General features: G+C 42.6%; 1 protein-coding gene across 1 annotated transcript; it reads right to left on the bottom strand.

Annotated features, from left to right (window-relative positions):
* Window positions 1–2,231: 2,231 nt before the first annotated feature.
* On the bottom strand, window positions 2,232–13,152 carry LOC142185559 (uncharacterized). Its single transcript, XM_075260988.1, has 5 exons — window positions 13,026–13,152; window positions 11,969–12,315; window positions 5,036–5,162; window positions 4,420–4,442; window positions 2,232–2,399 (listed from the first exon to the last, which is right to left on the bottom strand). Exons 1-5 carry the CDS (start codon window positions 13,150–13,152, stop codon window positions 2,232–2,234), a joined length of 792 nt encoding a protein of 263 aa, XP_075117089.1.
* Between the last annotated feature and the right edge of the window lie 11 nt (window positions 13,153–13,163).

The following is a 13,163-nucleotide window of genomic DNA, read 5'->3' as shown; positions in this document are numbered from 1 at the left end:
GTCTCCGATGCAAATGTGAATGGAACCTTGTCGGGTTTTAATGTTGTAACTTTTAATTGATTCATGTAATTTTACATCTATTAGCTAAAATATTTTTCGGATGTTTTTGCATATTTATATTTAATACCATGTAAATGATAAATTTTATAAAAATTTTACAATTTTATAAATTTTATATAAATTATACAAATTACTTTTTTTTTTTTAAAGCCAGCAGAATTACCTTTAATATCGGTTTAAATAACGTTGTCTTACAAAATTTAAATATAAAATATGACAATTTTTCTAAAAAATTTTTTACACAAATGTTAAAAAAATCCAACATATTAGTTGTACAATATAAAAGTATTGTCTTTAAGGATAAAATGACATATTAGAAGAATTAGTAATTTCCAGATAATTTTTTTTTAATTTATGGGCAAGTTATAGATTGTTAGAATAACAAGTCTACGCTGTAATCCATATGGCTAGCTGTCTCTTATTTGTTCACAAGGTAAATGGTGTACAAAGAATCCTATCTATAGACAGATACACGGTCTAAAAACTAACAAAGAAAATCACAAATTAAAAAAAATATCAAAATTTTTTGTACAGAATTCCAACATGACATATTGTTTATCCAGCTGTGTCTTACCTATACCTTTGTGGGAGATCAATAATAGGACATAGGTAGTAACAAGAAGAGCTGAACTCTTCATCGTGCTTGAGAATGACCTGACAATTGATACAACAGTTTTTTCTATAGTTTTTAAGCTGTGGCAAGTCATTTCCTGTTTAATATCTGGACCCACCTATTTTACATGGTAAGACTAAACCAAGCCCCAAATCGGTGGCTGAATTAAACGTGTTACATGTGGTTATTTTTTGAACCAAACTGTCCATCTCCCTTTTAAAAAGGAGCCCCTTTTATTTTGACAGCCACTAAAGGGAGTCTGACCCTAAGTCTTTTTATCTTTGATGAATAATTCTGCTCCCTACATGAGAACTCCAATCTTATTAAACACTCCATATTAATAGGAAACATCATTGTCTCTCGTGTCACTTCCCAGCTTCTTATTTCTATATATCTAAGAAAGCTATTTTTTTTTGTACAATTTTATTAAATCAGTGAAGAAAGATACAGAAAAATCAGATATAGGAAAGTTACAACAAGTATTTAAAGGAGCCCTCCGGCTAAATGTGTTGCACTGCGTTATGTCTATTGCAAGGCCTTGAAAGAGGAGCATGACATAAGGAATCTCTCTGGTGTTCTCCTGTGCTCTCTGCTCCGTTGGATGTTCCTTTAAAGAGGACCTTTCATGGTTTGGGGCACAGGCAGTTCTATATACTGCTGGGAAGCCAAGAGTGCACCGAATTCAACGCACTGTCGGCTTTCCTGATCTGTGCCCCGGGTAAAGAGCTAGCGGTCCCGGTACCGTAGCTCTTCACAGTCAGAAGGGCGTTCCTGACAGTCTGTCAGGAAGGTCCTTCTGCACAGCAGTGCCTATCGCGCTGTACAGTGTGAGCGGGGAGGAAGGCCCCCTCCCCTCCTGATAATACGCGTCTATGGACAAGTACTGTGAGCAGAGGGAGGGGACGTTCCTCCCCGCTCACACTGTACAGCGCGATAGGCGCTGCTGTGCAGAAGGACGTTCCTGACAGACTGTCAGAAACTCCCTTCTGACTGTAAAGAGCTACGGGACTGGGACCGATAGCTCTTTGCCCGGGGCACAGATCGGGAAAGCCGACAGTGCGCTGAATTCAGCAGTATATAGAACTGCCTGTGCCCAAACCATGAAAGGTCCTCTTTAAGGCTAAGGTCCCACGTAGCGAAACACAGCATAAAAACTCTGCAGAAAAACCACAGAGTTTTTCATTGTTATTTTGTATCGTTTCCTGATGTGGATTTTCTTTGTGTAGATGGGATTAGCCAGAATATCATCCACTTTGCAGCTAATGTAGAACGCAACAAAAAATGTAAAGGATGAGGTGGCACTGCTGCATGTATACAAACTATGCTATGGAAGGCCAGGGGTAAATTCCATAGACTTCACTGGTGGTGCTCACAGCAAGGTGAAAAGTCCATATACAGTCCAGAAAATAGAAGAAGCCGGGCACTCACCGTTGGAAGAGGATAAAAATACTTCAAACCTTTATTTCAAACATCCGTTTAAAATACAATACAGGAGGAGGCGCGCCTGGGAAAGGAGAGCTAATGTAGAACGCAACGTTTTCGCAACACGGGGCCCGGCCTATAGTCCATATTCCTGATGCTTGCGATGCTTGCGATGGTCTTGAGTCTTAACCTTGACTGCCGAGTAGGTGATTCCTTCTGTGTTGGTTCTTGGTCTTGATTGTTTAGGGAAACTGTTATTGCAGATCTCCGCATAATGAAGCCCGGAAGGATCCAATGGCGGATTCTGCAGAGTCTTAAAGATGATACATTGTATTAACTACAAAGAAGAGAGTCAAGTACAGTCTGGGGGGGGGGGAGGTTATGGAAACATTCGTACAGTCTATGGGGGTTATGGGAACATTAGTACAGTCTATGGGGGTTATGGGAACATTCGTACAGTCTATGGGGGGTTATTGGAACATTCGTACAGTCTATGGGGGTTATGGGAACATTCGTACAGTCTATGGGGGGTTATTGGAACATTCGTACAGTCTATGGGGGTTATGGGAACATTCGTACAGTCTATGGGGGGTTATTGGAACATTCGTACAGTCTATGGGGGTTATGGGAACATTCATACAATCTATGGGGTAATGGGAACATTCTTACAGTCTATGGGGGGTTATTGGAACATTCTTAAAGTCTAGGGGGGTTATTGGAACATTCGTACAGTCTAGGGGGGTTATTGGAACATTCTTACAGTCTAGGGGGGTTATGGGAACATTCGTACAGTCTAGGGGGTTATGGGAACATTCGTACAGTCTAGGGGGGTAATGGGAACATTCGTACAGTCTAGGGGGGTTATGGGAACATTCGTACAGTCTAGGGGGTTATGGGAACATTCGTACAGTCTAGGAGGTTATGGGAACATTCGTACAGTCTATGGGGGTAATGGGAACATTCGTACAGTCTAGGGGGTTATGGGAACATTCGTACAGTCTAGGAGGTTATGGGAACATTCGTACAATCTATGAGGTAATGGGAACATTCCTACAGTCTATGGGGGGTTATGGGAACATTCGTAAAGTCTATGGGGGTTATGGGAATATTCATACAGTCTATGGGGGGTTATGGAAACATTCGTACAGTCTATGGGGGTTATGGGAACATTCGTACAGTCTATGGGGGGTTATTGGAACATTCTTACAGTCTAGGGGGGTTATGGGAACATTCGTACAGTCTATGGGATAATGGGATGATTCGTACAGTCTATGGGGGGTTATGGGAACATTCGTACAGTCTATGGGGGGTTATGGGAACATTTGTACAGTCTATGGGGGTTATGGGAACATTCGTACAGTCTATGGGGGGTTATGGGAACATTTGTACAGTCTATGGGGGTTATGGGAACATTTGTACAGTCTATGGGGGGTTATGGGAACATTTGTACAGTCTATGGGGGTTATGGGAACATTTGTACAGTCTATGGGGGGTTATGGGAACATTTGTACAGTCTATGGGGGTTATGGGAACATTTGTACAGTCTATGGGGGGTTATGGGAACATTCGTACAGTCTAGGGGGGGTTGTGGGAACATTTGTACAGTCTAGGGGGGGTTATGGGAACATTAGTACAGTCTATGGGGGTTATGGGAACATTTGTACAGTTCAGGGGGGTTTATGGGAACATTCGTACAGTCTATGGGGGTTATGGGAACATTCGTACAGTCTAGGGGGGTTATGGGAACATTCGTACAGTCTAGGGGGGGTTATGGGAACATTTGTACAGTCTATGGGGGTTATGGGAACATTTGTACAGTCTAGGGGGGGTTATGGGAACATTAGTACAGTCTATGGGGGTTATGGGAACATTCGTACAGTCTATGGGGGTTATGGGAACATTCGTACAGTCTAGGGGGGTTATAGGAACATTCGTACAGTCTATGGGGGTTATGGGAACATTCGTACAGTCTCTGGTGGTTATGGAAATATTTGTACCGTCTAGGGGGGTTACGGTTGAGCCCACCTGTTTCAGCCATTGCAGAGGGCAACAACATAACCAATTTACGCCTTGTTCACCCACTGCCAGTAACTTAAAGGGGTATTCTGATAATAAATGATACCCTAGGAATTAGTGGTTAGGTCACCCATCACGAGAACATTTATTACAAAAAAACAGACCATGTGGTTCCGATGATGGAATAGTACTGACTGGACCCTAGTTTCCCTTAAGATGAGGGGTCCCCTTGAACAGAAAAGGAAATATATTCTTATCACTTATTGTATTTGATTCTCCCTTGGATTAATAAATATCTCCGCACCCACCTGATTCTCAGACCTCGAAGAACCTGCGAAATGAGGAAGAAAACTGGTTACATGATACGTCATATTAATAACAGTATAATGGAGGATTCTGTGATCTGCACATTAAGATATAATAGTCTAATGTGGGGAACACAAACGTTACCAGAATGCAACAGGAATCTAGTCAGATCTCCAGGTCCAACATGACAGTGCGGTGTGTATATCCACCGCCATGAACCACCGTTACCCACTTCACAGCCCTAGTCCTCTATAGTGGCCCCTTTCACTATAATGCGGTTTGTTGGGTTTCTGCTTTTTTCCCCCTGACGTCACCAGACATGAAGTTGTGCTTGGACTTTTGTTGTCCACAATTTTAGACGTTCACCAATACAGAAGTGAACATAGCCCTATATGTCAGTATGCTGGCATTATATGGACACTGTATGGCGGTATTATTAGAGCACTGGGCATTATCACATTGAGAATGGGCGTGAGAAATCTTCTATTATATGCTGACGATGTAATGACTTCTATAATTTCCCTGTAAAAGTGAAGAGAGGTTTGTATCTGTGTCTGTGATCTCGGTGGACATTATACTGTCTGGGCACTATTGGCCTGTAGATATATTCATACGTACCGCGCGAGCAGAACCGAACAACCAGAATGATAAGGATTATTATAACACAAGCCTCCGCCCCTATGACGGCGCACAGAATATACAATGTCAGTCTCATCTCCTGGATCTTGTGTTCATCTGAGGAAGAAAATAGAAAGTAGAAGTAAATTAGTCTGCAATAAAGTATCAGTATCAGAAGTGGAGGTAAGTACAGGCAAGTGGAGGTAAGTACAGGCAAGTGGAGGTAAGTACAGGCAAGTGGAGGTAAGTACAGGCAAGTGGAGGTAAGTACAGGCAAGTGGAGGTAAGTACAGGCAAGTGAAGGTAAGTACAGGCAAGTGAAGGTAAGTACAGGCAAGTGGAGGGAAGTACAGGCATGTGGAGGTAAGTACAGGCATGTGGAGGTAAGTACAGGCAAGTGGAGGTAAGTACAGGCAAGTGGAGGTAAGTACAGGCAAGTGGAGGTAAGTACAGGCAAGTGGAGGTAAGTACAGGCAAGTGGAGGGAAGTACAGGCAAGTGAAGGTAAGTACAGGCAAGTGAAGGTAAGTACAGGCAAGTGGAGGGAAGTACAGGCAAGTGAAGGTAAGTACAGGCAAGTGGAGGGAAGTACAGGCAAGTGAAGGTAAGTACAGGCAAGTGAAGGTAAGTACAGGCAAGTGGAGGGAAGTACAGGCAAGTGAAGGTAAGTACACTCTATAAAAACAAAAAGGTGAATAAAACATAATGGGTAACCACAGGGGAGTCAGCAGTGGGACCATCTTAACCCTCCTTTAAGATACACCAATGACACCTGCATGTTGGGTGGTGCAGGGGATGTGTTTTAAACATTTATTTTTGATTTGTCACACTTCTGACACTTTTTGTTTTTGTTTCTGTTTGTTTTAGGGTCAGTATTTAGTATATCCAGATTAGGGATAGGTTCCAGACAGGGCACGCGCTTACTAGGGTGGTGACTCTGGGTAGGATTTAGGGTATTGCTAGTCCTGTTCCCTTACAATTAGGGTCTAGGCATTTTTTCCTCCATACAGCTTTTTTCCATCCCTCGTTCTCCCTTATTGTGTCCTTCCTGCCGCCTAGTCTGGGCTGCTCCCCATCCATACATGTTTGCACTCATTTGGCGCCTCTCCACATCAGATAGTGAGACCATTTGACAAAGAGGGGCACAAAATGCTACCTTTAAACACACAAATTCTAACTAGCATAAAATATAACTTTTATTTTGATCAGCTAAAAATAATATAGCCAGGGCTATTAAAACAAACAAATAACAAACACACCAGCAGACGTGATTAGGACAACTCCCAATACACTCTTTCAGTATGTGTCCCCACAGACTGCTGGCGCAATTATATTGATTTAAATGAGCATCCAGGGAATAGTAAACTAACTCTCTGGCACATGCTAGTAAACACCACTTTATAGGTTCAAGAATAAGAGGTTGTTACTCTAGCTGCTGCCGTAGCTGTATAGGATAATCATCCCCCCATTATCCTGCTCTGATATCTTGCATAGAGCCCTGGAGCCTATTGACACTCATGCACACTTACACACATGCCACCCTATGTAAGCTAGGTGCGGCTTTTTTACAGATTAAGTGTGCATACCAAATGCTGGTCTTAGTAATTTACTGACATTTATGCTCTTTCACTATGTCCCTGCCTGTTCAAAATAAACTACAGGTATCCAGGTTTAAGATGCGCATAATAAAATCTCTCAACGCGTTTCAAAGTTAAACTTATCATCAGGAGAGGATGTAACAATCAAAAAAATAATAAAGATGTAGTTGCGGTTAAAACCGCATTTCCCGGTCCCTGATGGTGGGAGCCGGTACGGAGTGTCTGACGCTGACTGCTGCAGCGCTGGGGTTTAAATAGAACCCAGACTGCTTCTAAGGATACGCCCCCTCGACATCATTCGGGTCTCCGCCAATCAGATTGCAGAGTCTCCGTGCGGAGGATAGCTCCTCCTTCTGTGGGCGTATGTTTGCCTCCGAAGCGTCCAAAATAAACAGCGCTGTTACTGTCTATGGAAGAGGAACCCGAAGGTAGGTATGTATCATATCTGACAGATATTGGGAATGAATCGCTCCACACCAAAACTCTTTATTGCCATTAATACGCAAACACACAACTCCCTGCATTTATTGGCAGGTGAAAAAGATCGTGTAGCATATAGATAGGTCTGAAAAGTGGGCAATACCCTGCGTTTATTGACGGGTAAAAATACCCGCCTAGCATACATATTCATTTAGCGGAAGTTCAAAAGGAACCATGATAGGGGGACATTTCTGAGAATCAGTCCCATCATCACTTCTGTACACTATCGATGTGAATAAAAAATAAAAAAATGTTTAATCTAATCATTTACAAGATTACTGCTACGGTAAAAGGACTTAATATGGAATTAACCCTATCCCTACCATAGTGTACTGAGAGGAGCTATAGTGAAAGGACTTAATATGGAGTTAACCCTATCCCTACCATAGTGTACTAAGAGGAGCTATAGTGAAAGGACTTAATATGGAGTTAACCCTATCCTTACCATAGTGTACTAAGAGGGACTCAAGACATGCCTTTCCCTCATTGTTCCTATTTCCTGGGTTTTTATAGATTAGAGAAGATATCAAAATTAGTGGAGTATATCCAGCCCTACTGTCTATTTAGTCTTAAATAAATGGGGCAAAGGAAATTTGATCGTTAAGACCTTTTGGTCTTACACATTGGAATTTAAAGATCCACCTCGCCTCGTGTTGTAACAAAAGGCGATCCCAGTCACCTCCCCTTGTGGGTTCGGGTACATGTTCAATACCCTGAAACTTCAAAGTTTCAGGGTTGCCACCATGGTACTGCCCTTAAAGGGTATCTCCCCTTAAAGGAAGACCCATTGTCTCGGGCATAGGGGGACTGACGCAGGGGGCGGGCATCTATTTAGATAGGGTGCTTCGCCCTTTCGTGTCATCTCTTTCCTCCTATGCCCGAGACACGATGGACGTCCTGAGACAATTACAGGACGTCCATCTTCCACCAGGTTCGTTTCTAGCGTCTCTAGACGTTGAAGCATTATATAGTTCGATCCCGCATGACAAGGGGTGTGCGGCGATTAGATACTTCCTACAGAGTAGGAGAACTCAGCTAACAGACCATGGCGAGTTTATTTTGGAGCTCCTAGAATTCGTGCTGACTAGAAACTACTTTACGTTTGACGGGCGCTTCTTCCACCAGCAGCGGGGGACCGCTATGGGGAGCTCTGCAGCCCCGACTTATGCTAATTTATTTTTGGGCTGGTGGGAGGAGCGCCTCGTCTTTACAGAAGAGCACGAACAATGGACTCCATATATCTCGCTCTGGCTACGTTATATTGATGACGTGCTGATTCTGTGGACAGGTACAGTGGAGAGCTTTAACACTTTTGTGGAAAAGTTGAATGATAATGACATCAACATGAGATTCACCTCGACTATAGACCCGGTCACCATCACCTTTCTAGACATCACTGTCACAGTCGACGAATCTGGCAAGTTGAAAACCAACCTATTTCGTAAAGATACAGCGACCAATTCTCTCCTCAGGTGGGATAGTTATCACCCAGCACCCCTGAGGAGAGGCATACCCAAGGGACAGTTTCTGCGCGTTCGCAGGAATTGTTCGGACTTGGAGGACTTTGAAGAAAAATCAGAAGAATTAGGAGCCAGATTTAGGCAACGAGGTTACCCTAACCCATTACTACTCAAAGCAAGAAAAGATGCAAAGAGTAGAGATAGAACAGAATTACTTACACCAAAACAACGTTCGATTAGTGACAATAAAATTGTCAGATTAATAGGCAATTATGACCGGGGATATAAGAATGTACTGGATATCTTAAGATCATATTGGGACATTCTCACAATGGATTCAGAGGTTAGACCCCTTGTGAGTGAAAGACCTAGTGTCACGTACAGGAGAGGTAGGAACCTACGTGACCTATTGATACATAGCCATCTTAGACCTGCTGCACCTGAGAAAACGTGGTTAAATCGCAGTATTCCACACGGCACATTCAAGTGTGGTACATGTAAGGCATGTGAACACATACAGAAAGGGAATCAAGTACTGTGCGTAACGACTAACATCCATTATGATACGAGACAATTTATCAACTGCTGGACGGCAGGAGTGATCTACTGTGTCACATGTCCGTGTCCACTCAACTATGTCGGAAAGACCCGACGTGAGTTCAAAAAGAGAGTGTTGGAACATATTGGTTATATCAACAGGAAAGAGGATAAAACTTTATCGAACCACGTGTGGCAGTACCATGGTGGCAACCCTGAAACTTTGAAGTTTCAGGGTATTGAACATGTACCCGAACCCACAAGGGGAGGTGACTGGGATCGCCTTTTGTTACAACACGAGGCGAGGTGGATCTTTAAATTCCAATGTGTAAGACCAAAAGGTCTTAACGATCAAATTTCCTTTGCCCCATTTATTTAAGACTAAATAGACAGTAGGGCTGGATATACTCCACTAATTTTGATATCTTCTCTAATCTATAAAAACCCAGGAAATAGGAACAATGAGGGAAAGGCATGTCTTGAGTCCCTCTTAGTACACTATGGTAAGGATAGGGTTAACTCCATATTAAGTCCTTTCACTATAGCTCCTCTTAGTACACTATGGTAGGGATAGGGTTAACTCCATATTAAGTCCTTTCACTATAGCTCCTCTTAGTACACTATGGTAGGGATAGGGTTAATTCCATATTAAGTCCTTTTACCGTAGCAGTAATCTTGTAAATGATTAGATTAAACATTTTTTTATTTTTTATTCGCATCGATAGTGTACAGAAGTGATGATGGGACTGATTCTCAGAAATGTCCCCCTATCATGGTTCCTTTTGAACTTCCGCTAAATGAATATGTATGCTAGGCGGGTATTTTTACCCGTCAATAAACGCAGGGTATTGCCCACTTTTCAGACCTATCTATATGCTACACGATCTTTTTCACCTGCCAATAAATGCAGGGAGTTGTGTGTTTGCGTATTAATGGCAATAAAGAGTTTTGGTGTGGAGCGATTCATTCCCAATATCTGTCAGATATGATACATACCTACCTTCGGGTTCCTCTTCCATAGACAGTAACAGCGCTGTTTATTTTGGACGCTTCGGAGGCAAACATACGCCCACAGAAGGAGGAGCTATCCTCCGCACGGAGACTCTGCAATCTGATTGGCGGAGACCCGAATGATGTTGAGGGGGCGTATCCTTAGAAGCAGTCTGGGTTCTATTTAAACCCCAGCGCTGCAGCAGTCAGCGTCAGACACTCCGTACCGGCTCCCACCATCAGGGACCGGGAAATGCGGTTTTAACCGCAACTACATCTTTATTATTTTTTTGATTGTTACATCCTCTCCTGATGATAAGTTTAACTTTGAAACGCGTTGAGAGATTTTATTATGCGCATCTTAAACCTGGATACCTGTAGTTTATTTTGAACAGGCAGGGACATAGTGAAAGAGCATAAATGTCAGTAAATTACTAAGACCAGCATTTGGTATGCACACTTAATCTGTAAAAAAGCCGCACCTAGCTTACATAGGGTGGCATGTGTGTAAGTGTGCATGAGTGTCAATAGGCTCCAGGGCTCTATGCAAGATATCAGAGCAGGGTAATGGGGGGATGATTATCCTATACAGCTACGGCAGCAGCTAGAGTAACAACCTCTTATTCTTGAACCTATAAAGTGGTGTTTACTAGCATGTGCCAGAGAGTTAGTTTACTATTCCCTGGATGCTCATTTAAATCAATATAATTGCGCCAGCAGTCTGTGGGGACACATACTGAAAGAGTGTATTGGGAGTTGTCCTAATCACGTCTGCTGGTGTGTTTGTTATTTGTTTGTTTTAATAGCCCTGGCTATATTATTTTTAGCTGATCAAAATAAAAGTTATATTTTATGCTAGTTAGAATTTTTGCAGATAGTGAGACCCCCTGGTTTTATTTCTAGGACCGCCGTGTCCTGTGATTTACATACTGTGTTTTGGGAGAACCATGAGCGTATATGCAATTATTCCAATACCTGACCCTGGTGGGACGCACATTGTTGGTATTATTGCTTGTAGTACATGTTTTTTATTGTTGATGATTAAAGGTTATGTTTAGATGCCGTTGTGTTCTTCTTGGATTGTTGTCTGTTTGGCGGAACAAATAGGGATTCATTTAGAGTGTTACCATCTTAACCCTCTTTTAAGATAAGATAATCTTATCTCATCTTTACCCCACAGACGAATGGCCCCTTTAACAACTTTCCGCTCAATTTTCCTTTTTGACTCCCCACCTTCCAAACCCCATAACTTTTTTATTTTTCCATTCTCACAGCCATAGGAGGGCTCAATGTTTGCAGGACAAATTGTTCTTCATGACGGCACCATTTATTATTCTCTGCAATGTACTGGGAAGGTGGATTAATAAAAAATTCAGAATGGAGGGAATTGGAGAAAAATTTGTGTGACTTCCTTCTGGGCTTTGTTCTTACGGCATTCACTCTGCAGCCAAAATGACCTGTCACCTGTATTCTATGTTTGATACCAAATTAATATAGTTTTATTTACATTTTAACCCCTGAACAAAAATTCTAAAGTTTGCAAAAATTTTTTTTCCTAAAGTCATCATATTCTGATGATACTGATATGCAGAAGGCTTCTTCTTTTTTTGCGGAGTCAGGTGTACTTTTTAGTTTTAACATTTTGTGGAATGTCTATCACTTTGATCACTTTTTATTAAAATTTTCATCAAAGGTGATTTTTTCCCACTATGGCGTCCTCTTAGGATTCACAATGACTTTCCCTTTTTTGGGGGCAATGTTTCTGTTGCTTAGATTCACTAGGATGAGTTAGGACTCCGATGTCCCGGGACATACAATGTGATGGACATGGCTATAAACTACCACTTATAAGATACCTGTAGGACATGGTCTCGGAGCGATCTCCAGTCTTGTTCCTTGTCCACTTCCAGTGTCTTTATCTGCTGTCCTTACATGACAACAGAACTTTCCTGAGTCGCTCTCTGTCAGGTTGAGGATAGTGAGCATAGTCTTCTTCTCTTGTGGATTGTTTGGTGTCTCTGGACTGGACACCATAATCCTGCTTTGGAAACATGGGTGATCCTTAAGTTGCAGGGCACTGTTATTGCACCCTAAGGTCCATGTCACAAAGTAGGACGGAGTCGCAGACATAAAGGAGCAGGTGATATTTGCTGACTCTCCGGTTTGTGCTTTGACCATCTCTGGTTGTGTCACCTCCAGATGGTTTTGGCCATTTACTGTCAAGACATAAAGCACATGAATGGTTAATCGTAAAGTGAAACCTTAGCGGCCACAAACTGCAGTTTTTATTACCAATTCATATTTGTGCACCATTGAGCTATGGGCTATGATACGTCCTCCCCGAAATTATAAAGGTAAGTTCACACAAAGGATTCTGGAGGTGATTTTGAGGGTGTTCCAAATTAGTAATAATAAACCACCCCCCTAAGACCAACAAACAGGATTTAGTTAACGCCTTCCTTGACACCATCTCTCTTCCGAGACTCGGTTAAGAGGATGGACTTTCCCTGTTACGCCCCTTCACTACTGAAGAATTGGAGGGGGTACTTTCTTCAATTCCATCGGGAAAGAGCCCGGGCCCAGATGGACGACCCGTCACATACTATAAGACATTCAAGTCAGTGCTGCTCCCACACTTTACTTCCCTGTGTAACTCACTTCTAGGAGGTCACAAGCTCCTGCCCCAGTCCCATGAGGTCTTCATAACCATTCTCCCCAAAAAAGTCAAATACCTGAAACAATGTGGCAGCTACAGAACCATTTCCTGCTTAACAAAGATCTGAAATGGTGGGCAAAGGCGCTGGCACATCGCCTCTGCCCCCTCGTGCCTTCCATTATTGGGAGGGAACAGGTGGGGTTTGTGTGTAACTGCCAGGGACGAGACGACACATGGATGGTGGTTAATCTGATTGAGAACGCCAAAAACCGTCAAGGTTCCTCTGGTCTTCCAGAGCACAGATGCGGAAAAAGCATTGGACAGAGTTAACTGGCAATATCTCACCTCCACACCGGACAGATTTGGCATTCCACCCAGCTTCGTAGGCGCGATACATTTCATGGCAAG

This window comes from Leptodactylus fuscus, chromosome 11 (assembly GCF_031893055.1).
Source record: "Leptodactylus fuscus isolate aLepFus1 chromosome 11, aLepFus1.hap2, whole genome shotgun sequence".
Taxonomy (NCBI): Eukaryota; Metazoa; Chordata; class Amphibia; order Anura; family Leptodactylidae; genus Leptodactylus; species Leptodactylus fuscus.
The sequence above is the reverse complement of the archived record's forward strand: the minus strand, read 5'-3'. Positions and strand labels throughout refer to the sequence as shown.

Bases quoted from the DNA above. Each gene is read 5' to 3' on its own strand.
- LOC142185559 (XM_075260988.1), bottom strand. From the start codon at position 13,152: ATGTATCGCGCCTACGAAGCTGGGTGGAATGCCAAATCTGTCCGGTGT. The intron at 12,316-13,025 runs GTTTTTGGCGTT...ATGTCTTGACAG, and splicing joins AGACCAGAGGAACCTTGACG to TAAATGGCCAAAACCATCTG. The intron at 5,163-11,968 runs CCATGTCCTACA...TACTTTCTATTT, and splicing joins GACTGGAGATCGCTCCGAGA to TCTTCCTCAGATGAACACAA.